Here is a 27,269-nt window from a genome sequence, read left to right as displayed (position 1 = left end):
ATACAGTCTGCAAAGTTAACATGGAAGGATTTCAAGCTTAAACATTTGTTTCTCTGTCATTCATGAAGACAGGTGTCGGTCCCAAAATAATACAGTAGCCTAGGAAAAGTAGATTTTCTTAATAATTTTATGTCTGCTTTAAAACAGCAATAGAGACTGCCTTTTCTTTGAGCAGGTTTTATCACCTTTGTCCATGTTCCAGGAAAATGTTTGGTGATAATGCGCTTTTTAAGCTGAACGTATCTCCACTTGATGAGTGTCGAGAAGTTGCTTTTCCACCTATCAACAAAGTCTCTGCTTCTTTTATCTCCATAGCTCTCTTGTAAAGTTCAGCTGCCTTCTCGAAGTCTCCCCCTTCATAGCTTTGGAGAAGAGTAAAATGAAGTTGAAACACATAAAACAAGTCTCTTAATTCATTTAAATTGAAATGCACACCATGCTATCAACAAAGGTACTTAAGGCACTCTACTTTCCTCGTAAGTACTCAAGTCCAGGATGTTTTGTTTCATCCAGTAATTTTTATAGCAATTGGCTTTTATAGGGCTGAAGCATATAATCTTACCTTAGCACAGCCAAGTTTTTCAGAGTTTCCCCCACACGAGGATGCATGTGGCCAAAGCTGTCTTCATAAATCTTTAATGCACGTTCATAAAGAGGCAAAGCTTCGATCTGCTTTTTCTTTGGGTAGTAGAGAGTTGTTTGTTACAGATGTATACTACATTTGCTATTCTTTTTTCCAACATAGTATCAACACATCCTAGATGCAAAGTCATGCATAGTTAACCAAAAAGGTGTTTTGAGTTCTAGATACTCTTGACAGATGAGGATGATAACTGAGACTGTTAAAGCAATTGGCTTGCACTTGCAAATACAATTCCCACTCATAATGATTAGGGTCTTGCCTTCCTAGGCAGTTTTGAAAAGTTTTGCATTACCAAATGTTCTTTAATTTTACCTGAGGCAGCTTTAATCCCTGTTTGAAATCAGATATGCAGATCGTAGAAATACAGAAAACAAGGAAACAATCTACAGCTCACTACTATTGATGCTAAGTAAGGCATTTGGTAAGTTGATTGCATCTCCTTTGAATCTCATACTAGTTGTAGACTAGAAAGTCTACAGCCATCTCAAATTTTTAGTTACACAGAGCTGCAGTTCATCAAGGTCGGCACTCTTCCTCAATTTCAAAGGATTACGTTTCCCTCCCGAGTCAGTGGTGGAGCTGTGTTCCATCATACTGTGCTAACTGCCATATCGCTGAAAATGCTGTACTCTAGCTCTAGTCCTATAAAGCATGCAGGCATTTTGAATCATCTAAAGAGCATTAGCCCAAGTGTCCTTGTGAAATGCCAGTTACAGCAATTATCTGTTCCCTGCATACATTCCCCTTGCCAAATATCCTTTCAATTTTTAAAATGGAACCTAAGAATTTGCAAGTCTTATAAGAAATTTCCCTTTTAAGTGTGATCAGGTTTATTTGATATCATTTAGGTACGAATTGTAAAAAAACCGAAAACCTAAGACAGGAATAATAAACATGTAAGACATGAAAAACTTACCATCTGACAATAAAGGACAGCTAGATTCACCAGAGCAGTTGCTACACTAGGGTGTTTTGGGCCAAATGACTTCTGTCGAATTTCAACCGCTAGTTCATACAGAGGAATGGCCTTGTCAAGTTTTCCCTAGAAAAAACAGGGAAAAAATGATTCAGTTGTCTTGTGTCAAAATGGTAACAGTAAAATCTGTTTTAAACAAAAAGCCTTGGAGAAGATGTAACTGTTTCCAGAATAAGGGTTTAACTTTGGTTAATTCATAGCTATATTCTGCACAGATTGTTTATCGTTAATATTTATTAGGACCTAATTTTCCAAAACACTGGGCATATTCAACTTCCAGTTAATGTGTTTCTCAGCTATGTCTCTTTCTTTTTTAAATTATTTTTTTCCCCAGAAGTGTCTCACCGAGAAGGCTGTTAGAAAGAATTTTCAGTTGTACTTTCATCCAAATAATTTTCTCCATTTGTATTTCCTCATCCCGCCGTAAATGAGCAGAGCTTATTTTTTTGTCCTAAAGGACCTATATTTTACTGGTGATTCAGGAATGGGAATGGTAGCTGCCCTATTACTGAAGCGGTGTTCGCAACATCTTTGGAACAGCCGCAGCGTCCAATGCCATTTCAAGTACCTGTTGCTTCCCATTCACCGTATTGAGGCTTTGGCTTCTTGACTTTGGTTTCTCTAAAATACTCCTCTCATATTCCAACTAGTTTTACTGTAGATTATTTTTCTAGCCAATCTGTTTTCTTCCAAATTTGAATCTGCTCACACGTTAACTGGATATACTTCAGAAGTAAGCTTAGGCTTTTATTATTAGAATGTGAATTCTCGTATTTAATAGCAATTAGAAATTAAATACTGCAAATGTCCATTATATAATGTTTCACTGTAATTGCAAAATTAAAATCAATTTTTCTCCTTGTTTTTTCAAAGCATCACCATGCCACAGTTTGAAGATGATGAGTAATTCATCTGGAATAAATACTTATTTATAAATAATTGTCATTTTCTACATCTGATTCCTGTCCCTTCTCTTCCTCCACTCTTCCCTGCATCACTAGTTCACCATGAATTTTAATTTGTGCTCCTTCAAACTAGCAAAGAGCTTTTTGATGCAAATATTGCATGCTTTTGCACCTTCTAGCAGCATGAAAATTAGAAGCTCAAGTGAGCAGAGAATAGATGACCCAAAACAGTTTCACGCATGCAATAGGAGGTAGCAATTATTGAGCAAAACTACAGGAGCATTTGATCCAAGGGATTATCTTCAAGGACTCTTTGAAGAATGGTAAAATGTGAAAATATAAAAGAAAAAAATTCTTGTCATCCTCTGAATTTGACCTTGGTTCAACAGCCGAAAACTTTACATCACTCTTACGCTGGTATCAAATGGTTTTAACTACCATCTGCAAACTGCAGAAGTTTATACTACTGTTAATGTTATTCCCCATAGTGCATTTTGCAAGGGAGTAACTCTCATCTTTCACTGAATCAACATAAGCTGGAGGTGGCTCAGCCAGACAGTTTATTTGTAAAGTACTATCTCCTTCATGAGCCTTCAAGTTACTCTCAGTTTGACTGTAAAGTTCAAGGTCGTTGTGTAAAAGGAACTATCACTATACCCTAAAACATAATTTTTCCATTAAGACACATGTGAACAAACTCTTGTACATGGATGTCACACAGTAGACAGTGAAGAACTCCATTACAGCTGGGAAGAGCTTCCCTCACTGCAGCCAAAACACTAGCTTTTAACCAAATGAGAAATTCTTCGTGGTGAATACTGAGCATGCAGGACACCGAAGACATGATTCATAAATAGCTTTTCTTTAAGCAAAGTGTGTTTTGAAAAAGCTACCGGGCTTTTTGGAAACAGACTGAGGCTGCTTGACTACATCTTTTATGTGTGTGCGTGTAGAACACCAATAGCTGACAAAATCCCCACACCCCACTCCTTTTGGACTGAAGACTGTAACAATGCAAGGCATTACAGTTAATTTAGGGGATGAGAAAAGGTAAGAGGCCTGTGCTTACCATCTTTTTGTACAGCACTGCCAGATGTTTCACAGTATAAGCCAAGGAGGGATGATCTGGAGCCAGTGCTCTCCTCCTGATGTCTAAAGCTTTTTCATACAGTTCCTCTGCCTTGTCATAGTGCTTCTTCTCATTGTACAAGGCTGCCAGATTGTTCAAAGACTGCGCGCAGTCTGGGTGGTCAGGTCCCAGGACTCTCTCTCTCATTTCCAAGGAGCGCTTCAGGAAAAGCTCTGCTGTCCTACAGAACACATTCATTCAGTGATATTTTAAAGCTGGTAAAATCCATACAGGCTGAAGTGGCTGTTTGAAACAGAACAAACTCAGCCTTGGAAACTGCACAGATACTGACATCTGGTAATGGACTTGCCTCAGAATAAGCAAATACTGGATCAGCAATTCATTTACACAGTGAAGAACTATACATCCCAGATGTAGTCCTGCTGTGCAGGCTAATCATACGAATGTAGACAGAGAGCTAGTTAATATATTCCTGTGCAGTCCTGAATCCCCCCTGTTAAGGACTGAAAAGCCAGTCTAGCAAATTTCAGCAAACATTACACTCCCCATAGCTTTAACTCAACCTACATTTTCAGTTATGCAAGTAATCCTTCCGTATTCAAAACATTCTACTGACTTTTGGGCAACTCCTCATAGTAGTCAAGTACTTCCATGGATAAAGCAATAGAGGAATATGAGATAAAGGAAAAATATGTGGTGTATTGTGAACAAGTAACTTTAAAGAATATAAAACATATTATAGGGTTCAACAGACAGGTTTCACACCAAAGGGGGAGAGACTAGAACGGGTTTTATATATGTCATGAGCTATATGCTCATAGTAGAATCTGTCTAGAAGTGACGAAGTGGAAAAGACTCTGTGTAATGCCACCATTCAAGCGCTTCCCTATCAAAAGGGCATATTTATCTCACTAGAGTAGCGTGCTACTATTCCATTACAAATTTACAGCAGCTCCTCTATCACGACGGGTGATCCCCACATAATACTGGCAGCATCCATTACAACTAGGCAGTTTGTCATCCTGACAAACAGACAAATTCTGTGTGACACTATTCCCAAGAGGTCAGCTTAGTAAATGGGAAAAAACATCCATTTTGCATTAGAGAAAAAAAAAAAAAAAAGACCTTTATAGACAGAACTGTAGGTTCAGTTCTGGAGCTCTTAGACAAGTGTTAAACGGTGTTCACTCTATGCAAGGGCTAGAAGATGATGTGTGATATAACATACAACAACTAATAAAGTGACATACCCTTCTGCCATTGATTTCATTCTAACCGCATCAAATGATAAAAAAATTCAATCTTGGACTTGCTGATTCAGAACAGAGACACAATATCCATCCAAAAAAAATTACTTAAACCTTCACTATAAGAAAGTTTATACTTATGCTCACCTATGAAATAGTGGAGGTATGGTTACTCTAGAAGTAGGCTGTGTTGGACAGAACTATGTATGAATGATGTGGAATATAACATTATCTTGTATGAGATTAGATATTGCTCCTCTATAATCAGTCACTTCGTCATGACTTCATGGGAGTAAACTCATGAAAAACCTGCATTTCCAACAACTGTTAAAAATCAATTCCTTCACTGTGAAGGTCCTGCATTTAACAGAGATTCTGTGTGCAGATCCTAAATTATGATATACTTCTGTAGTTATCCAACAACTACTGGTGACGTAAACATCAGATACAGGAAGAATGTAAAAATACTTCCAGAACTTACTCTGTGCTTTTTTGCTGTGCACTTTCTTTCTTCTCTGAAAAGATTCCGTTCCATAGAGTGGGATTTAAGGTGACTTTACAATTCCCTCACCACACACAGTTTTAGACTACTCTGTGGACTGAAGAAGTTGATGTGAAGATTGGCTAACCATGCAATCAGAACTGTTTTGCACCTTTTATTCCTCTTCTTCAACACCCCTGCTTATCTTCATCTGCTTTTAGAACACCTTTGTGCTGCTCTGTCCTCTTTTGCCCTTAAAAAGGCCAACAGGGCAAGAGCTTGAGGATTACAAGCACAGTGAATATTTAACTCATGATTTCTTGTAGCACTAGCATTTTGAGTGTTTTTCATGGAAAAACAACAATCCTGCTGTTCAAGGATGAACTCTACAAAGGAAGGTCACAAAATAGTGAAGCTGAGTAGAAGGGGCATAAATTTCGAGAGAACTGGTATTTGCAATGAAGGCTAGGTTAAATTTAAATGTGGAACATCAATTCTGAATGCAGGAAATGAACTGACTTGGTAAATACTCACATGCTAACAGCATCAACTCTAGAAAATATGAATGAATTTCATAGTAAACAAAACCAGTAGAATGAATCAAGGACAGCAATATAATGAGTATTTGATCATACGCCTACATTTAATGCTAGCTCTCAATTCATTGCTTCCATTTAGATCTATGGGAACACTCACTGGATGTGTCACAATTAATACAACTTACTCAAGATTATTCTGCAGATAATAGAGGACTCCAAGCTCATTGAGGGTTCGAGCGTTATCCGGTGTATCTTTGCCTAACGTGAGCTCTTCCAATTGCAGGGCTCTTTGACGCAGGAGAGCAAAGCCACACTACAGCAAAGCACAAGGTAAGGTAAGCCAATTGCCGTTACTTTTAGACTGTACAACTAAAGACAGAAAATCAGAAGACTGTTTGGTGCCGAAGGAGCACAATAATCCTACTAAAGTTCTGTTTTCAAGCTAAATGGCACATAGGCATTCTGCTTATTTACAATCTAACAGTGAATTTCACCAAACACGCTTCAAGGAAATCTAAGTTACTGTGCTGTCATACAGCTCTATTTTCCCTGTATCATACATGCTAATTTGCTTGAACTCTGCAGTTCAAATAACTGATGCAGATCAAATTCTTAGGCTTATAAGCTCAAAACTTAAAATCAAGTTATCCTATCCTAAATTCCATATACAAATACATATAAAGTATTACTCAAGGTTTTACACGGGTCTTTGTAAAATGGGCTGCCAAGCTAATGCTTGCATGCAGAGTGAATTACAAGTAAAAAGCACAGTCATTGTTACACGCTCTGCCCATTCTTGATCTTCGCAGTCTTCATATTTGTGCAGCAGAACTCATTACAAAAATGGGCAAAATCTTCATGATCCATATTCATTTATATTTAAGCACTGTGGAAATAGCAACGTTTTTATGGCTTTTGACTATTTTCATTAGAGCTACAACTAGAGCTCTGGAGTTATTAGCTGAATTCTTACAGTACAGGCACTACATAACAAACAAACCCTTAGCTCAAGAATGACAAGAGGAACTCTGTAGCTGAAAAACACAGAAGAAAAAATAGAGAAAAACTCAGTATGGCACCTAATACTGTTACCAGGATTATCCATTGCAGTAAGCACTGTGTTCAATAGTATTTGTAGGATAAATGCCTCAGTTATTCTGGAGAACCCCTTTTTCCATTGCCACTTTGACAGCCAATTTTATCAGCAGTAACTCTGCACCCCCGAAACGTATATATCCACTTACTTCTTTTCCACCTCTCTCAATTCCATACCAGTTGTACTGATTCATCTGCATTTCCAGCAGAGTTGAAAGGGCAGTTACCAAAGCTGCTGCTAGGCTACTTCACTGCCTAAGCCCTCAATTATCAAAAGCATTTGAGCATCAGATTAGCAGCAGAGCCACAACATGCCCTGCATTTTTATTAAATATCGAATACTTCCTTACCAGACTGCCTTTCTGCCTTGCTGCTTTTTGGCGTATTTTGAAGGACTTTTTCCTCAGTTGCTCAGCTTGTTCATATCTGAAAACAGTTATTTACAGTGTTAGAAAGAATGCCAGATGTAGCATCATTGGGTATTCTGGAAAGCTTCTAAGTTACTTGAACATACAAATCTGCGGAGAATTTAAAAATCTTGAAGAAATTCACACTTTTTGTCAAAGATAAAACCATCCAAAATGCTTAGGACCAGACAATGCTCCTCCTTTAACTTGTTAGAGGTTTGTTGGACAACTAAACACAAACGTTGGCCCCTACTGGGTGGCCCCTACAGAGGGGATGCTCATGGTTGCATTGGAAGTTATGAAACTCTAAGAAAGAACCAAAGAAACATTCTGTCTTCAGGAAGAAAATGTTTGCTGTTATCTTTGTACCACCTCCACATGAAAGAAAAATACCAGCGTAGTTAAGCTTACTTGTTCTGCTTTTGGTATAAGGTCGCAAGTGCATCAAGTTCGCGGGCTACCCGAGGATGTTCAGCTCCATAAGCGTTTTCAGAGATTTCCAGTGCCTGTTTATACAACTGTTCAGCATTTCCAAACTTCTTCCACTGAACATAAACTCCTGCCAGCTGGTGGAGTGACTGCGCCACCCTTGGGTGGTCTGGATCCAGCGCAGTCTCTCGAATCTCCAGAGATCGCTGCAGAGGAGCTACAGCCTGTAACAATGAAGTTCAGAATATGATGGCAGCAGGCAGCATCCTGTATGCTACAACAGTTTAACAACTGCAACAGAAAGCACACACTGAGCTCTGCTTGATTTGCCTCCTGGCTGTTACAACAATCTCTAAATGTACTTACCTGACTGAGAAGACCTAGGTCCTTAAGAAACCGTCCCAGGGTCTCATAAAGATCAGCCAAGCAGATCATACTTTCCTCTCCCTCACAGCTTTTTTCATATTCTTTCAGAGAGTCAAAATACTCAGCTGCCATAGAGCTCTTATCTTTCCCAACCAGCTGCCAGTAACTCAGCAATTCTGCAAAATGTCCCCTGTTTTAACAAGGAAATAAGAAGCTCATCTTATCTCTGATACCCCTCTATTCAGACTGATGCTAGCTTCAAAGAAAAGGGCCATATGCATGAATTTTGTCTTTATGCTACAGTGTCTACAGAGACAATCCATGGCCACTAATGCTGTTCAACAGCAGTATTTATCCCTTTACCTACCCCCAGGCGTAACAAAATAGAAAAAAATAGGTGATTTATATAACAGCATTTAGCACTTCAGCCTCTACTATTTAAGTTCCTTTAAAGTATATCTGTCATTTTCTGATTTATATTGACAAAAAAAATCACTTTGAAACGTTTATAACCACCAAAGTGGCTATCTTTGTACCTTTTGTAAAGGTTCTGAGACACAAAGAGATTCAAAAGACACTTGTGTAGCTTTTGCTTATCACCCTGCTGTTGGAAGAGCCAGGGAAGTTCATCTGCACTTCTCCAAGTCACTCGGTCTCGACTATTGAAAGAAAAGCAAATCAAAATTAAAACTCTGAGAGGCCTAACAGAACTTGTCAATTTGATGTGAAAACTAGGCAAGCATACAATTACCATACCTGAGTGTCTAAACAGACTACTGTAAGACCTATGTACTCCTTTTCCTCACATCTTTTTTAATTTCATCTCAGAGGGTGCTGGAACCCCCAGGTACCCCACACGAAGCTGCTCCTCCCTCCCATATGGGCTGATCTGTGGCTGGTAGCAGCACTGCAGCCCTGCAGCAGCCCACTGCCCCTTTGTGCCTCCTTTGCCTGGTACACTGTGGCCCTCTTGGCTTTCTGCTACCCAACAGTGGATGCTCTGAGAAGCAGTAAGCAGTAGCCCACAGCTGGGACACACTAACTCAGGACTGTAAATGCAAATCAGTTTTCAAGCTGGATATGAACTTGTAGCTGTTCAGCTGTTCTGCTGGACCTCCTCTTGTGTATGTGCTAATTGCTTGCTGAACGCAAGTGGTCTTCTGTGTCTTCTTCAGGTTCCAAGCAGCATCAAATGTCCTAGCATTTACTGGGACTTAAAAATCCACATGGGGTCAGTTACCACAAAACAATTGACGTGGTATAAATTCATGCCCTACCTTTTCACATGATAACTTTATTATATGCCCATTCCCCTCCATAGCCTTCAATCTTTTCCAAGATTAAAAAGCAACATATCAATAATAAACTGCTGAACTGACAGCTAGGGTTTTGCAGAGTTATTTTGCCATAATAATTTACTAAAATGAGTCAAAGAAGCTATATGAAGAAAACAAAAATATCCAAGAGGCATAAAGCCTGCAATTTAGCACATCTTGAGGAATTCTGACCTACCTTAACTGTATGGTGAAGTACTCCACTAATTTTTGTCTATAGGCAGAAATAACATTTTCACCTTCTTCCATATACTCTAGTCTCACCATCTCCCAAGCCTGAAAGAGAGTATAATTGAAAGAGAATGCATTTAATTTGTTTATTAAATGCTGATGATACACAGCGTGCTATGCAAGATTTCTTTATGAAACACTTCTCGTCTCATAGAATGAAAATCTTTTGATGACAAAGGCACTACAAACAGATTGTCTTACATCAGACCAAAGCTCTGGTTATTCAGATAATCATCCCTTCTCCTTCAATTCTGCTTGTTTTTTGTGGAACCAGTGTTTTCTAGGACACATGGAGTTAACAACTAATAGATCAGAAATTTCTGAAGGTTTGAAATGCCAGGTTTTCAACTGCTGAACAATGCTGACCAATACTGGTATCACAGTGCTAGTAGTTTTCAAGGTGATTCTAACATCAGACCAGACGTTAAGGAAAATGGATGAGCAAACACAAACATATCATGGCCTACCTAGTTAAAACAACAGAACTTATCTAAAAAACAGCAGGGGATTAGGGGGTGGGGTTTCACGTGCACATGTTTAGAACTACAAAATTTACCTGGAGGTGCTGGAACTTCAGCAAACCACAGCCATATGTCAGCAAACACATTTTGTGCAAGCTGTGAACGAGCGAGGCTAACACTGCAGAAGACAGTTCAGGATAAAGTTCCATCAGCTCTGACTCACTCACACCATTGTGGCTAACACCGATGACACACAGCATCTACATAAAGCAGAAAAATTATTTTACACAGTTAGTATTTGCTGCAGAGCTTAGTTATGCTGAAATTCAAAGAAAAATACTGTGTATCACTGTGTATAACTTCATACACCAAGGGAAAAAAAACCCCAAACCTGTCTACACAAGCCCTTTCCCTCTTCCATCGTCAAAGAACACAGTCTTGCGTGCTAATGGATTAATATTCTAATAGATAAAGCACCAAATGGGACACTCTGGGACAAACAAATGGCTCCTTAGACTTTTCTCTAAAACACTGGGGAAAAATAACTCCATTATCATAGGGAACTTCTATTTAAGTAAAATATGCTGAAGGTCTTATGCTGCCAGCACCAAAGAACTTCTGGCAATTATTGAATATCATGTCCTAATCAAAAAGATGTTCCACACAACAGGGAAATTCTGCAAAGGTAGGAAGAGGAATTGGAAATCTACTAAGCGGTGTCATGTATTCACAAGATGCCATGTTTTGATTACATTTACTATGCTCAATGTAGTTAATCATTGGATCAGGGTAGTGATCAGCAAGGAATTTCTAATTCTGTATCACATAATAGTGGAAAAGTTTTGTTTTGTGAGACAACTTAGCTGAAATCTAACACAAAGCAGTCATATGTCCTATAGTTATGAAATAGATATAATTAGATTAATAAATTTGTCCTTTCTATACTAATAATACAGTAATCCCCAAATCATACATACAAATCAACATATATTTATATTTACTTTTAACTTAAGAAAAACTCTTTACAGGAAAGAATACACATTACCTGTAGAAAATAGTGACACATTCTCTGCTTACCTCTTTCAAAAGACCTTTCTCTTTATCACTCTGCAATGATTCTTGAATTGATCTCAGAACAAGCCTGTACAGTGACACTGTGTCTTGACATTGGAAACACTGTTGAAGGGTTTCATCAATATTTCCTGTATTTCCAACACTGAACAGAAGGACAAAAAGGGTATTGTTTATCATACTAAATCTGGCTGAGTAAGATGAATTGAAACTACTGAAGAGCCCTATCTCAAAAGTGCTTTGAATTTCTACTGGGTTTTTTAATGTGCACAGCACCTGGTAAGATTAAACACAGAAGAGGTGAATTCCTGAAAACCACCTTCTGTCATATTGTCTGATTTTTCTAAATAGCAGCAACATTTTTATTTACCAAAAAAAAAAAAAAAAAAAAAAAAAAAGAGGGAAGTTGCAGTGTTCTTTTCTGCAGCAGGAGTTCAGTATAAGGACATCAGGTTGGATAAAGATAAAACCACATGCTGCTGTTTCATTTAATGCATTTACAAAGCGTGCTTTCAGGAGCAATTAAGCATTCTAGGACATAAAACAGAAACAAAAAATAATGAAAATCAGTCACCCAGAGTAAATTATCAATCCGTGTATCGTCTTCTAGGAGTCTCTAAACCAAAAATGCATCTTTCTCAACAAGATGAAGTCTAGGTTAATAATAAGCCAATGCACATATTAAGTGTTCTCTTGCACAAGAGGGAAGATTAATTTCCTCCACAGCAGGAATTACAGGGAAAAGTACCATATGCAGGATGTTAAACTAAACAGTTGTTGAACTTCCTTTTAGCTTTAAAAATCTATGAGGCAAACTATCTGGTACATCAGTAAATACAAGAGACCTGAATTAAACTGTCTAACAAAACAATACCAACATTCTCCAAATACCTTTAAAAAGCATTGAAGCAACTGACATACCCAGAAAGCAGAACAACAGAAAAATAAAATAAAAACTGAAGAGCTGAACACAGACAGATACAACTATTTGGATTCACTTAGTATCAAAATGGCCATTGTATACTCTCCGATTTTTCTTGCCATTGCATTCACAGTCAGTGAAGGGGGAAAACTTTGTATACTGCTCCACTGTTTTTTCTTAACAAAAATCATTTTATGTTAAATGAATGTATTTCAAAATGCTAACAAACCTACTTGAAGTCTTCTAATCTAGTGGTGAGCATAGTAATTTCAAGATCATCTCAACTTACCAAGCAATGGTTTTGCCCAAGAGAGTGACATACAAAGCATTGCAAGTTGTGGCAGAACGACAATGTCTCTCAAGCTTCTTCTCCTACAACATTTTAAACAAAATTTGTGAACCAAGATGAAATTAACCATACCAATAAAATGTTCACTGTTTGACAAGAAAATAAAAGTTCTAGATATGCTTTTATCTGTAACATCTGAAGACTATGACATGGTAACTAGCGCACAAAATATTACATGTTTTTCTAGCTAAAGGAGCATGCGAGTGAAAGTCTCCTTTTGAATTTAAGATGAAAAGAGTTAGGATCTAACCATTACATCTCTCAGATTAGGATTACCTTACAGAATTAGTCTCCAAGGCAAAGAGGTAAAATACCTTTTTCCTCAGTCTACCAATCGTTGTTGCAGTATTATGCAATACTAAACCTTCTATTATTCTAAAATAAAAGAACATGTTTACAGCAATATGTGCAACTGCACTGTTTTTGTGTTAATAATTTATGATGTTCCATCTGTTTCAGTGCTATAAGCCATGGGGTAAAAATACTCAAAATGCATGCTATCTTGAGCAGTAGTATTTAGTTAGCTAAATGTAATACTTTTTTTTGGCAGCTGTGCTTATTTCATCTTTCCTTGTTTTCATTAAAAGTTACATTACAGTAACATGCTTCAGAAGAACTGCAACAGACATACCTGCTCTTTAGTCAATTTAACATTTGCAGAGTTACATTCTGCACTAATGAGAGATTTAACATCTTTGGAATTCAGCGGATCAAGATGAAGAGTGGGCCACAACCTTTGGTAAGAGAGAACAAAGTCCTATTCAGACTTTATTAAACAGCACACAAAAGGAAAAAAATACATCGAAGATTCAGAGCTTTTTAAAGATTTATATGAAAGCAATAATTGAACCTATTTCCTGCTACTAAGAAATTCTAGTCATCACAAGTCAAATTCCACTTTTAGCCTTATCCTGGATCTATATCATGGTATTGCAGTTCTTTATGTGCATCTGACTGCATTTAATATCTTCTTTCATATAGTCATGTGGATGGATCCATCACAGTAAAACAAAAACCTGGTTTCCCAACAGCTAAAACCCGTCCTCATTGCAGTTACAATAGAGAAGCTTTCGTTGTCCTCAATGGTTGCAAAACCTTATCCTATTAAATCTCCAGGTCTTGACAAATCTGGCTGTTTGCTCTTCAACGAATGACTAATTTAAAACAGTATTTCTAACCCAGGCTACTTTGAAACATCTCAGAAATATAACATACCTCCAAGCCTGTGGACATGTTTCTACATTCACCGATACAATCACTCTCACATTCACTGGCAGTGGATCTATCAGCCACTTCATATGCTTCTCAGCTTGCTTAAAAACAAATTTTGGTTACTTAATACAAAGGTTGTTCAAAACAATGCCAGAAGTTGATATATTTCATTAACTGCACAGCTTAGTGAAAGCAGTCTTAAATTCTTCACTGTCCTTAAAAATTGTTCACAATCTGGTTCTTGAAATAGTACTAAGTGATCCATTGATATGTACCAACATGACTGTACGTTAAATAAAACAGATAGAATACTATTGTTGAAATATTCACCTCATAAAGACTAGGCTATTTATATGCCCAATAAGTCAGCTCACAGCCTTGAATCTTCAGATAAATAGTGTAACTGGACTGCTCAAAAATTAAGGTGTTAAGATAAAGTTAGGAGGAAAAAAACCCCAACCCAACACAAAATTTATCTACAGAAACCAAAAAACTATCTTAACTCATCTGCACATTTTGCAAAACTATTTTCTGTATGTGCTCTTTAGAGCAAAGCAAACATTAATATTTCTGTTACATAGATATAGCTGAACCTATTACAACAGTCAAGGTTTCCTTTAGACTGACAAATGGCAAGTATTTTGAAAACATACCTGTATTTGGTCAATAGAATCAATAATTATAATAATGCTGCCTTGATGACGTGCAGAAAGTTTTTCCAGCCAGCGGGGAAACTCTTCCAGAAGTTTAGCTGGATCCAAAGTCAGAGGTGACACTAACCAAGAGTGTTGCATAAGCTGCAGAATTATAAACATATAAAACAAATTCTACCTTAAAAATCAACTAGGATAGTTGAAAGAAGTCCTATAGATGCAAGAGTCAAAAAAAAAAAAAACAAAAACCAAAACCAAAACCAACACATGATTTTGGGACAATTTTTCTAGTCAAGTTCACACAGAATTCTTTCCTTCTAGCATATGCAGAAAGCTGGCATATGCAGAACGAAGAGTATTTATTGAACTCGCGTAAATTCTAGAGAGATAACCTGAGTTTATGCAATGGGCAAGGAATCTGGAGACATAAAGGGCTTTCAAGTTGTACAAATTATATAGGCAGACTTCTAAAATACATGAAAAAATTGCAAGGAGAGCACAATTCATTTCATTTTTCTAAAGGTTTTAGTCCTGGGAGGTCCTTAGTGCCACCCTGTGAAGGAAAAAGAAAGCTTAGACCCTGGCACAAAAATACTCCTCACTTATTCCCCACGTATCTAACACACGATTGAAAAATAAATTAACATAGGAGAGAGACTAGTCTAGGAACAATATGGTGCCAACTGATGAATACAGCCTTAGGTTTCTAAACACAGACAGAAGAGATACCACCTGCCTCTCTCATTGGCCAGATGGCAGGAAATTTTGGAAGAAGCTTATATGATTTTATAAGCCATCAATATAGGTCACTGGAAGCAACTGCTAATGCCAATCTATTATGAATATCCAAGAGATGCTACTTAATTGATCTGCATTCAATGTGTAGGATCAGATTCCCCCTATTCTATAATGCCTTACATTTGTATTACTCTTAACTGATATAGAAAAACCTGTAGAAAATTTTATCTTTCGACATACACACACACACACAGAGGCACATCATGCAATGCAGGGTATATAATAATACAGTATACCTTTAAAGTAAGGCGTTTAATTATCAATGCAGATTCTGAACTAGTAGACATGGGCCTCCCAACAAAGTGATAAAGAATTAGAGTGTTTGGTGAATGCTTCTGTTGCAATTGAATCCTAATGCAAGAAGTAAAAAAAAAAAAAAAAAAAAGCAGCACTTAACAGACTATAATTTTGCAAATATATCTCAAATAAAAACCATCAGTTTTGCCAAAGGAGATAGACGTGGAACACTTCTAGCTCAGACACTCTATCTTACAAAATAGGATAGATATTTCCTGAGATACAATTGAACTTTTTATGTCAGATTCCATTTTTGCTTTCCCCAGTACTGACAGCCATCAACAAGTGCCCTTCCTGGCACTGGATAGTCACATGTCACTAAGCTTCTAAGAAAAATGACACTATCAATTTATTTTTATGTCAGCAAATTTTGTCATAGCCTACAAGTGACCATAAAATGCATTTCTATGATAAATGATTAGGTCTGATCTTTCCTTTATTTCAGTTAAAAAGGACCCCTCTTGTGCATCACAGAAGGGCAACACTATTGGGCTACTGAAACCACTTAGTAATGCTGTGCAAAGACAGATCTGTAGGGTGTTGCAACTGGAGTCAGGGAGATGTTAAAGGCAGTCCAGATGGAATTAGCTGCTCAATTATTACAAAACTTTCCAAGATGCTTCAATAAGTTCAGCGCTTTGTAAATGCTCCCATTTTACCTCCAATTAAACCAATACGATGCTTGAAACGTAACGGAGACTTTTTTCTTAAATTTCATTCAAAAAATTCATAGCAAAAAAAAAAAAGTTTAAACTACCATTTCGATAGAAGGAGAGATTTCCCAGAGCCTGGTCCTCCTGATACAAGCAGAGGTGGAATTGGTGCTGGTGCTGCTACTAGGTCATTTAGACGTTCAAAATACTACAAAAAATAAACAATCATTACAAATATTCCACTGTTTAAGGGAGAAACATAGTGCTTGGTATTGTAAACCATCTAGATACATTAATAAATCTGTACATGCATTTTGTAAGGGAGTAACTACTGAAATGCAATATAATACAAATGGAAATAAATTTTGTGATGAAATACAAACGACAGAATTTATTCTCTCTTTTAAAGAAACTGTAAAATAAACAAACATTTTTTTCAAAACACTATTTAAAATGGAACTTTCAGTGCTAATAAACTGAATCAGTGTTACTACAGTAAAGCAATTGGGTACTATGTTTGTTCAGGCTTCCTCGCTGCCCTTTTCCCCCTACAGCTACTCTACTGCATTGGATATGGTTGCCAGGACAAAGCCTTCGAAGTTGGCATCTGCCATGAATGGTATTCTGAGGCACTAAGCATGCAAAAGAAAGGCTTTCTTTCACCACATGAATGCCCAAGAATGTTGTAGCAGAGTTCAGGATGACAAAAACAAAACCAAAAACCACACTTCATCGACATGGGAGAAATATTTTGTCTGCAAAAAAGAATTGGAGGCGCGTTAAGATACACATAATGTTCTATTATTTTACTGTTCTAGAACGTAGTAAAGATGGCACAATCCTCCAAAACCATTGCCAGTATTTGAGTTGTGAAGTAAAAGAATAAACTGTGCTAATAAAATAGGGGTGCTAACAATTTAAATACAATAACAAAGGAACTGCATGCTTATGTTATATATAATGTAACATCAAGGAACACTGCCCAAATAAGCAGTCACATCACTTTCCATGACCACTTCAACGTTTTTCCTTCCTACATTCATTATACTTTCCTACATATAACTGTTCCCGATACCTGATTTGAAATGTTTTAAAAATTTTATTTCAACTAATGAGTAAGTACTGACCTATACAGCAGCTCTCTACTTTGAAGTTTCCTGCGTTCTTCTCACATACGTATGGCTGCATGATGATATGAAATCTTTTCATTAGCCACCTCTGAAAGACCTAACTCCAGGTGTCAAGACAGAGCTCAGATTTCCTCAAAGACATTCAGAGCCTTTTCTATTGACAACCAAAGTCTAGGAGGACACCCTACTTCTGGCACACTGTTATAGTGCTTTTCTCCAGTGCAGGAAAAACAACTGCTTCTTCATCAACGTCATTCAACAACACACAAATTGCCATCTCTCCCAGAAAATAAATATGCCATCTATATAAGACATATGGCTTCTTCTAGCCTAAGAAGTAACAGCCTCAAGGATGGTCTCAGACACAGCTTCTTCTGTAGAAGTAAATCTTGCCTAACAAGAGATGGAAATGAGTGATGACTTTCTCTTCATCCATGTACATTTCCAATGTACTTACTTTCTCAAATCCCAGCTCACATGTTGAATTAGAGGCCTGCTGAAAAGCTTCCATCTGTTCTTGTTCATCATGTGCATCCCACAATACATCACCAAAAACTTCTTCTTCAGGAGCAGTGGACTCTTCCTTATTACCCAAATCCTTGCCTTCTAGTTCTGTCATTTCACATCCCAATATATCCTAAAGAAAAAGAAAATTACATGCAGAAAACTGCACCTATAATTCTTAACAGTGCAGGCACATTTCGTGTTCGTCTCAATTCCACTGTATATGAGTACAGCTCTATGAACATCAATACGCTCATTTCCTCTGAGGCTAGCAGAGAACACAAGTAAATGAGCAATTAGATGAAATCAAGTTAACTCTGAATGCACAGCTCTCAAGACATTGGTTTTAGTCTTCTCATAGTGGAAGCAACTCACCACAAGGAAGGATAAGGAGAGAATGGACTACCCAATCTTTCCTTATCCTATGATATGGATAAAGAGAAATTAAAAGAGAATTTAGGCCACAAATAGATCCCTTTCCCCTGTTATTTCTGCTTCTGTCCGTAAAAGCACTGCTCAGTTTTGGGTTTTATTTTCCATTTGAGATTTCTTTGCTTGCCAGATATTAATGATAAAACAGAAAAAGATCCTCTGAATTACATCTAAGTAGCATATAGTAATCACACTGACATCATTTAAGGTCATAAGTAAGTGTAGGAACAGAAAAAGCTGAAATGGATCATGTACTCTACCTGTTTAATTATCTTTTCCACACAAGTATAGATTTCATATGCTCCTTCCTCCACACCTCCAACATGGTCAATCACCTGAAAAAGTAGATGGGAAAGCATGAGGCAACCAACAAAAACATTCTGGAACACATTTAAATTCCATTCTGTTGCATTCCTTAGGTGGGATTCATTTTGCCTAAGCTTTTAAAAGCTGGGCATCTAGTTTCAGCTGTTCTCAACAGTTCCCTCTGTAAAGGGAAATAAATGGCAACTGATCTATTTTCAGATGGGAGGAATCTCTCTGGAAGTACCCTTCTTTCTCTTCAGTGGTTACAGAGGGACCTTAGATAAAAAATTTTGCCATTTAAATGGCTAATCACAGGTGAGAAATTCTATCCTTCTACCACAGGGATTTTTTTTTCAGTGAAAATGCAGTGGTTTTTTTTCTCCCCTGCTAATGAAAATTTCATGACATTCATAAATTTCAGCTTCATCAATCTGCTCATATAATGAGCATCCAGAGCAATGAGTGTAATGCAGTTTCTCCTAAAATCTGAGACTACTAGCACTCAATGTTGTTTATAGCAGGAAAGCAAGCCTTTTAAAATTCAACAGTCTTTAAAATGCCATACCTTTGCTTTGTTCATGTAAGAAATTTGCTCAATTAACTGTTGCACTGAGACTGAACTGACTCTGCCATCCTCCTTTCTGTGGTAAATCAGCCGGGGTTTTTCTTCTGGATTTCTCAAGAAGGCTTCTTCACAGTCCTCCAACAAACAACTAGATTGGAAATCAGCATTCTTGTGCTATATTACACTGCTGTAGTAAACAGTTCAATCAACACAAGCTCCAAAGATGCGTTTCACTGCAAAATCTAATTCAAAATTCATATCTATTTATAACAAAGGGCAAGCAAATATTTCAGCAGAGAATTTAAGATAAACTCTGAAGCAAGGAAAAGCTAAGAGAGAAATTTATGCTACTTGTACCAAAAGCATTAAAACCATTTATTGATGTAAATTAAAGTTGATCTTCCTGTCATACCAATATGCAGAGTGAAAAGTAACTGCCTTGCATGGAAAGAACATGGATTCACACATAATTAATAAGCATTGAATACATGCTCTGCCTTCACTTACTTGAAGGGTCTGTTCTATTCCTTGACCTTTTCAGGACAAGTCCTTTAGTATTTGTCAGATGCAGGGTAGTCTTTTAATTTATAGTAGTTGAAAAGGAGAATTACACACCTCCAAACTCAAAAGCACTTTGTATTTATATATGCAAATGATATCCATGGATATTGTTCTCAGCAATCTATTGCTGTTCCACAGAAGGAACTATACAACTTGGGGATGCTGACAATAGCAGGCAGGGTCTCTCAAATATTATGTTCTTGATACAAGCACTACAATTTTCATCGGTTTTTCTAAGAGAAACTCTCTAAGTGAATACTGTTGGCAGGAACACTCCTTTATGGTTTGTTTTTGTCTTGCGTATTTTGTTCTTAAACACTTGTGACCCACATATCTAAAACTGGGTTATTTGGCAACAGTATCCCCGCAAAGTGCCAATATACCCTCAGGAGCCAATGTTGTCTTTCTGAGAGCATAAATGTATGGCAGCTCTAGTCCGATTCCTCTATGAAAAGAAAACATCTTCTTCTGTGGTATCTGGCTGTTCCCTCAAGCACTCCACTGTTGTAAGTCTTAGCTACTAGTGTCCTAAACCAGCCTTTAATTCTCTCTGGACAGATGTTTTATTGACAGAAACCGGAGGTCTAGTTAATACAAGAGCTCTAGTAATACAACAGTATCTGAAATCCCTAAAGTTCAAAATCGACCCCTAGTATGAAACTTAATGCATACCAATTATTTTCAGATTTTTGCATTCATACAGATGTTTTGGAATGACCACTCTGTGATCCTTAATATTATCTTCTCTAATCCCTTTTTCTCTTTTCTTCAGCAAAAGGACACCCCTCCATCCCCCAAACATCAAAACCAAATTCCACGCAAAATTCCTAAATGCATAACAGAAACAGTCCTAACACAATTCCAAAAGTATCCCTAATTTGGTGTTTTTCATTTAGTAAGTCATATTTCTTCTTCGAGAAGATTAGGAAATTACTCACTGAACAAACAGAACACATTGCATCACCATTTGTCATAAAACATCATGACTTCAGTAAATTAAGCTGTAGAAAGCTAGCATAAGGTACCACACAGGAGAGCCATGAAATCAGTCCAAAAAATAGCCAAAGATAGAAAATAATATGTGACAGAATAAAATCAAAATACTACAGCCAGGTGTAAGGCTAGATAAGCAAATGAAAAATACTGAGGACATTCACACCAGCCATCTTAAATTCCTAAGACTCCAGCAATATGCACAACAGAGAGCTGCTCTTGGAAAGCAAAACATTTCTGTGTTAAAATACAGCATGAAAGATGTCTTCATAAGAGAATCTGTAGCTACAAGAAAAAAGAAACGATACAAAGCTGATACATTCTTTTAACTGCCTGCACTAGCAAACCTAAAGTTTGAAGGAGTATCACTTAGGAGATAGTAGCTTAGGAAATGTACTGAGCAAAGCATCACATACATTTTAATAAGCTATGCACGCTGCATAAATTACCAGTTTCTATTTGCTTTACCAGTCTGGAAAACGCTTACCTTGGCAAAGTTAAATGCAGGAGCAAAATGACTAATGAGCTTTTTTCAATTTCCCATTTTCTTACATCCTTAAGAGGCCTTTCATTTTCTGCTGAAAAATGAACAACTTGAAAGAAGTACCCCATTGTTTCACAGACTCTTTGAAGTTTTGGTGAGTAGTTCTGAAAGCAAATTTGAGTAATGGTGCTTTATTACTAAATCTGCATAGTACTAAGGACCTACTAGACAAATCACAGTTTCTTTTCTCTAGGCAGTTTCTTCCCCTGAAGTCCTTGACAATACTTTCACTGACTTCACTGAAATCAGCCTACACCTACTAAAGCTTTCAAGAAGTATCAGACAAATTGCTGAGTAAGTATCACAGTGGAAACAAAACAGCACATAAGTTAGCATAAGTTTGTGAGGTACTCACTCTAATGAAGATGTCCACTTCTGGTTGAGTCTCATCAGTACTAACAATAAAACATCTTACTGTGTTACTCCACAGAGAGTGGGAAAACAGAGGAGTAACCTGTAACAAACTGGCAACAGCAGCATCCCAATCATCTGCCAATGAAAAAAACCAAAATGAAGTCTAGAGATCTTCACATCTGATTACAATGCTTAACAGATAAGTCATCACCTCTTAACACAGTAGTAACATTTTTACTCAACTATTTTAATTTCCTAAATTCAAATTTAGAGAACCCATATCATCTGATAATGCCATATAATTTGATAATGTGGCAAAACAACAGGGTTAAATCCATTACCATTACAAAGATACTTCCTTTAAATAGGATTGATGAAATGTATTTACAAAATCAAGCTGATAGCTGTAAAATAAGTAAAAATATGCAGGAATAATAAAATCACTCATAATCGAACTTTTTTTTTCCCCCCTCCAGATCTACATCTATTGCAACTGGATCATTCGAGTAAATGACAGAGAAACATTACGAGAACTTCCTCTTCTTGAGATGAAGTCCATTGCTTTCTGTAGTACTGTCTGTCAATTCCCTATAGAGGCAATGGATTTTAAAACTTTCTTAGGTTCTTCATTTTGTGGCTGGTTGTTCTTTCAAGAAAGGAATAGGTTCTCCTTTCAGTACCACACAGGATGATGAAAGGCTTAAGTGTATGAAGCTGGAGCCATCACAGAGCAGACCCTCCCCTCCCACTTTGCAGCCACAGACTTCTTAATCAGAGCCTGAAGGATTGAAGAAAAAAGGAAGAAACTGCCAGCAAAGTTAACTATATGCAGGAGGGGTTCCAGGGCCAGGACAACAGTGAGGGAAACCAGAGCACTGGAAGACAATTTACAAGAGGCCATTTGGGAAACAAAGTTGAAAAGCAACAATTATTGACAAGAAAATATCTAACGCTAATTCACATAACGATGCATACATGCTGGTGTTGCAATCAGATTTCCATAAATGGCCCCCTAAGCAGAGTCAAAACACATGCAAATCCAATGAAAAAAAACAGGGATATAGTTTATTCTAATACAAATGTAATGTTCATAGAAAGTAGAGAATTTGAATACAAATGGAAAAAAGAAGGCCAGCAGATATGGAAAGAAAGATCACTATCTTCCTTAGTCAACACAAGCAACAAAATGGTATTTGGTTTACTCACAACAAAGCACCATTCACTGCTGTTTGCCAAAATCACTGCTTCAAGTACCATAGTCACCAAATACATGAAACATAATTCAGCATGTACAGCTACAGTTCCTTTTATTTTTACAAAGAAGAATTCCAAATAACCCTTTAGTCAAAATACCCAAGAATGGACATAAAAGGAAAGAACAGAATTACTTAAGAATGGATAGAAAAATGACATAAAAACCTATAATACCAGCAAAACAAACCACCATTACTTACCCCTGTTTATATTTGCAAATGGTCCCTCAATGTCTATGGAGCTATGAGCAAATTCAGGCCCTCTGAAAGACTGTTGAAGTTGCATCATACTACCCATGGATGGCTCGCTTCCCAAAGCTCCTCCATTCCAGTATTCAGATTGTGCCCCAGTAGCTAAAAATTGGAAAACAAAAAAAAACTCTTCATTGTCACTAAACAAGGTAAATTATCAGTTTTAAATACTCCAGCTGAAACCTACCACCACATGTCACTGAACATAATTTTTTCTCCTTTAGCAGATTTGCTCACACCTTTGCGTGCTGTAGTTCTAAACGGGCGCTTGTCCAAAGTTAATGAGAAGCCATGCTGCTAAAGGATGAGGTTATTTGCTAATATTTGTTATTATATAGATTGTTTACATCTGTTGGGTTCAAATGCTGACTTGCATTACAAATCAGAAAATCAGTTCACAGTATGGCTGCAGTCATTTGTGCACATCACAAAACTGACAACTTGTTCAGGAACGTTCCAGCACTGAAAAAGTCTAAAGGGGCTGTACATCAGGATTGAAATGTATTCTCTGTGTTATGTGAAAGAGCTTTCACAGTATCTCTTCATAATATGCTTGGATTACACTTCTGCCAATCAATGTACAACATTCAAGACACTAAATAAATCTTCCACAGAGAAAATAAGGAAATTGAGGAAGACTTAGAAAAAGGTAAGAAGGGAAGTACAAATTCAAAAATTGATATAACACAAGGGAAGACAGAAAAAACACAGAAAAGGAAACAAGACTATCTGTACCATTAAAGTTCATCAAATGCATTGTTACTATGCAAAAAGCACCGCATTTTGAAACTTTTCTACTTTTAAAGATTGCATATTTATACTCCTTCCAAGATGTGACAGTTGATACATCTCAATAAGCAAAACAAAGGTTAAGCAACAGCACTTGCATGCAGTTTTTCCTCAGTAAACCTTCATGGTGCAAGAAGTAAAGGTGGCCATAATTAAGAGTGTTAAGGTGCTAACTGTGTGCTACAAGTATTGCTCTATTTTGAACCAGATACAAAGTCAGTGGACTGACCACATACCTATCTGAATCCCCGCCACGCTATAAAATACCTCTTACAGCACATACATGGTTTTGCCTTTTACGTCATCAGGTTTGCTACGGCTTCCCTATCAAAAGATTCTTCAATAAAACAACTCTTTTGGTCAATTCATGTTTGTTAAATATCTAATTCTGCTATTCTGAAAAGTACAGCAGCTGAGACTGGCACACTTCATCATCCATAGACAGTAAGTCTATGCAAGATTCCCTCGTTTCAGGCGTGCTTTTTGGATCCTTTGGAACATGATCTTTCAGATCTAGAATCAAAACACTCAGAAAAGACTAGAAAACTCAGAACTGCTCATGGAACCATTTAAAAAAAAAATGTTCAAGTCACCATGTCTAGACAGTGCTCTGTTTTCTTCATCTATTCATATGACCAGAAACAAGGGGTTCCCACAACCTAAACCAAGTTTGTAAAGTCAGCTGCTTTTACCCTTTAAACTGCTTTATGTTACTTTTCACCTGGATTAATAAAACTTTTTTCAAAAGAACATAAATATTTGTCATGTGCTTTACTATTCAGAGACTTCAGTCACGTTCCAACACAAAATGCTGGGGATGAAATTCTCACCCATAACATCTGTACAATTATCATCAGAATCAGACTCTTCGGGATCAAACACGTGGATTCCTTGGGCCTGGAGTCTCTGAAGTTTTGCTTCTAGTTCTCGTTTGGCCCTCAGTAAGTCCTGAATCTCATTTTCTTTAGTTTCTCTAAAAATCTATGAGCAGGAAAGAAGAAAAAAGAAAAAAGAAATACAAACCATAAACCTTTTAAAATTCACTATCAGTTCCTGAATTCATGTTATCTGCTTTCAACTGGAAAAATAAGTTTCTAGCATTCATTTGGCAGGCAAAGGCATGAAAATGTAAACAAGAAGCCACCAGGAGCCTATAAATGAGCAGGAAAACACAGTTTTAAATTATATATTTTTAAAATTTTACCATTTTAAACCTTAGCATACTGTTCTGAAAGTTAGAAGTCTGCATTATGGGAAGTTCACTAAAAGGTGAAGAAAGTTACTTGCCATTTTTAATGTTTATTGTCTTCTAAAATCACTACATGTAATATTTTTTTTCCAAAGGTTCCCTTTTATTCTTCCATGTATATTTTTACATTTACATATAATCTTGTATTTACTTTTTATCGTTGCAGAAATTTAAATTTCCCAAGATAAAAAGTGATCAAGCACCTCCAGCTGTCCTGTTTGTAAAATATTACCATCATGTGGGGAAGAACACACGAACCTAGATTTAAATTCAAAGAGAAGAAATCTTTTGAAAGTCTCATTTTCTTAAATAAGGTCAAAACCAATCCTGGTTTTATGTATCTGCCAAACATTAGCACCTGTTACAATTAAAGATATCAAGAATCTTGAAAACAGTGCAAAACCAGGACCTATTGCCCTATTTGGGTGGTAGAAGTATCATTATCGGCAGCAAGGGAAAAGCAGAAGCATCAGCTTGGCCCTTCAAGTCACCCCTCCAAAAAGCACAAAGGCTTTTGTCTTTAACTGGCTATCATATTTTAGCAGCCAAAAGAGATGCACCAATACACACTTTTCTTTAATGTAAGTTAGAAGTGCTAAACATTACAATGCTATATATAAAACTTATTCAGAAATAATGGAACTCTGTGTTTATACATTCCTTCAGCATGTGTCAGTTTGCAGCCCATGTTTTCTTGTCACTCTCAAATATGAACATATTCCTGTGTTCAAACAACGCAGGAATTTAGTTTAAGATGCATCACTGCATATCCTCCTTTTAATATTTAAAAAGTTACTTTCTATTTTTTCCTCATAGTTTTACAGAGAGCTTTTGGTAGGATAATCTTAAAGGAAATAGACAGCAACAGCTATGATACTCCCCCCCACCCACCCCCCCCTTTTTTTATTTTTATTTTTTTTTTTAAGAAGAGGAGCGCCTCATGAAAGCTATTGGAAAAGAGTTCATTGGGGGAATGTGACCAAGCAACATTTATCTTCTTTTTGGTCATTTCCCCAGGAAAAGTCAAGCCATACCTTGAATTGCCTTTTGACCTTGTCTCGATCATGTTCAAAAGTAGCAGCTCTCTCCATGGCTTGGTATTTAGCTTCTAAAGCACTTTCTTTCTCTCTAAGTATTTTCTGGTAAGTTTTCTGAAGCGCCTGAAAACATTTAACATACCATTTTTCTGAGCGAAAGCAATTGCCGACAAAAGGTTTTGGACTACTCTTCAGGTCTGACTACAACGTCATCCCGGCACCCTACGTCTCCCCTCGCTCCCGGGGAGAGACAGCCGTCCGGTCCCCGTCCCCGCAGGCATGCCGACCGCACCCCGACGCCTCACCAGCGCGGCACCTCGGGGCACCCGCCACTTCCCTGGCACCTCGCCTTCTGCGGGAAGGACGAGCCATCGCACCCGTCGCCTCCCTGCCACGGCCTTCCCGGGGAGCGAGACGAGTCCTTCGCAGCCTCAGGCACGAGGGGCTCGCTTCGCCGCTCAGCCCCCTCGCCCGAGAGGGCGGTGGGAGCTACCTGCAGCTCGGCGCGCAGCCGCTTGTTCTCCCTGTCCAGTTTGGCCTCCTTCTTCACCATGGAGGCCACCTCGTTGTTCTTGCTGACGCGGAAGATCTCGTACTCCTTCTTCAGGCGCTCGTACTCGGCCACGCACTCCAGCTCCTGCACCGAGGCCGTCGACTTGAAGCTGGCCCCGATGAGGCCGCCGGGCCGCGAGGCCCCGACGCGCCGGAGGGAGCCGCGCAGCAGCCGGGCCTTGGGCTTCACCTCCACCGGGATCTCGCAGGCCTCGCCGCCACCGCCGCCGTACGTGTCCTCGATCACCTCCCCGACCCCGCCCGCCGGGCTCACCAGGGACGACGCCGTCCCCATGGCCGGGGGACGCCGCGGCCGGGTAAGGCTTTAACAGCGAGCGGAGGAGCCGGTGCCTCCGGCGGGCCCTGACGGCGGGGACATGCCCGAGACGGAGCGTTCCCAGAGGCGGCTGCTCGGCGGCTGCTCCCCGCCTCGCCCCGGCCCGCGCCCCTCCCCGCTTCCCCGGCCCGGCCGAGCCGGAGGGCCCTCCGAGCCCGCGGGCTACGGCCCGCTCCTTGCGGCGGCCGGACGAGGAAGGGAGGGCGGGAGGAAGCCGCCCCGCGGGCCGCCTCCCTCTCCCGCCCCGCCCCG

The 27,269-nt window shown here is 38.3% G+C and overlaps 1 protein-coding gene across 3 annotated transcripts; it reads right to left on the bottom strand.

Moving 5' to 3' along the window:
* Positions 1-109: 109 nt before the first annotated feature.
* On the bottom strand, positions 110-27,269 carry NPHP3 (nephrocystin 3). 3 transcript variants are annotated; one of them, XM_030009676.2, is made up of 27 exons: positions 26,622-27,268; positions 26,126-26,251; positions 24,673-24,823; positions 23,003-23,155; positions 21,550-21,683; positions 21,138-21,298; positions 19,097-19,244; positions 18,486-18,560; positions 17,747-17,926; positions 16,264-16,367; positions 15,446-15,560; positions 14,412-14,555; positions 13,762-13,859; positions 13,178-13,280; positions 12,487-12,569; positions 11,282-11,420; positions 10,300-10,464; positions 9,691-9,788; positions 8,715-8,837; positions 8,179-8,368; positions 7,795-8,036; positions 7,327-7,402; positions 6,067-6,194; positions 3,594-3,834; positions 1,560-1,685; positions 563-678; positions 110-362 (listed from the first exon to the last, which is right to left on the bottom strand). In XM_030009676.2, the coding sequence occupies exons 1-27, from the start codon at positions 26,973-26,975 to the stop codon at positions 182-184; spliced, it is 3,954 nt and encodes a 1,317-aa protein (XP_029865536.1). In that variant the 5' UTR covers positions 26,976-27,268; the 3' UTR covers positions 110-181. The 3 variants fall into 3 exon arrangements, with proteins under 3 accessions (XP_029865536.1, XP_029865537.1, XP_040978601.1); XM_041122667.1 differs by having other exon boundaries at positions 266-506; positions 537-678; positions 26,622-27,269; XM_030009677.2 differs by lacking the exons at positions 15,446-15,560; positions 16,264-16,367 and having other exon boundaries at positions 26,622-27,269.

The sequence above is a fragment of the Aquila chrysaetos genome, chromosome 3 (genome assembly GCF_900496995.4).
Source record: "Aquila chrysaetos chrysaetos chromosome 3, bAquChr1.4, whole genome shotgun sequence".
Taxonomy (NCBI): domain Eukaryota; kingdom Metazoa; phylum Chordata; class Aves; order Accipitriformes; family Accipitridae; genus Aquila; species Aquila chrysaetos.
The sequence above is the reverse complement of the archived record's forward strand: the minus strand, read 5'-3'. Positions and strand labels throughout refer to the sequence as shown.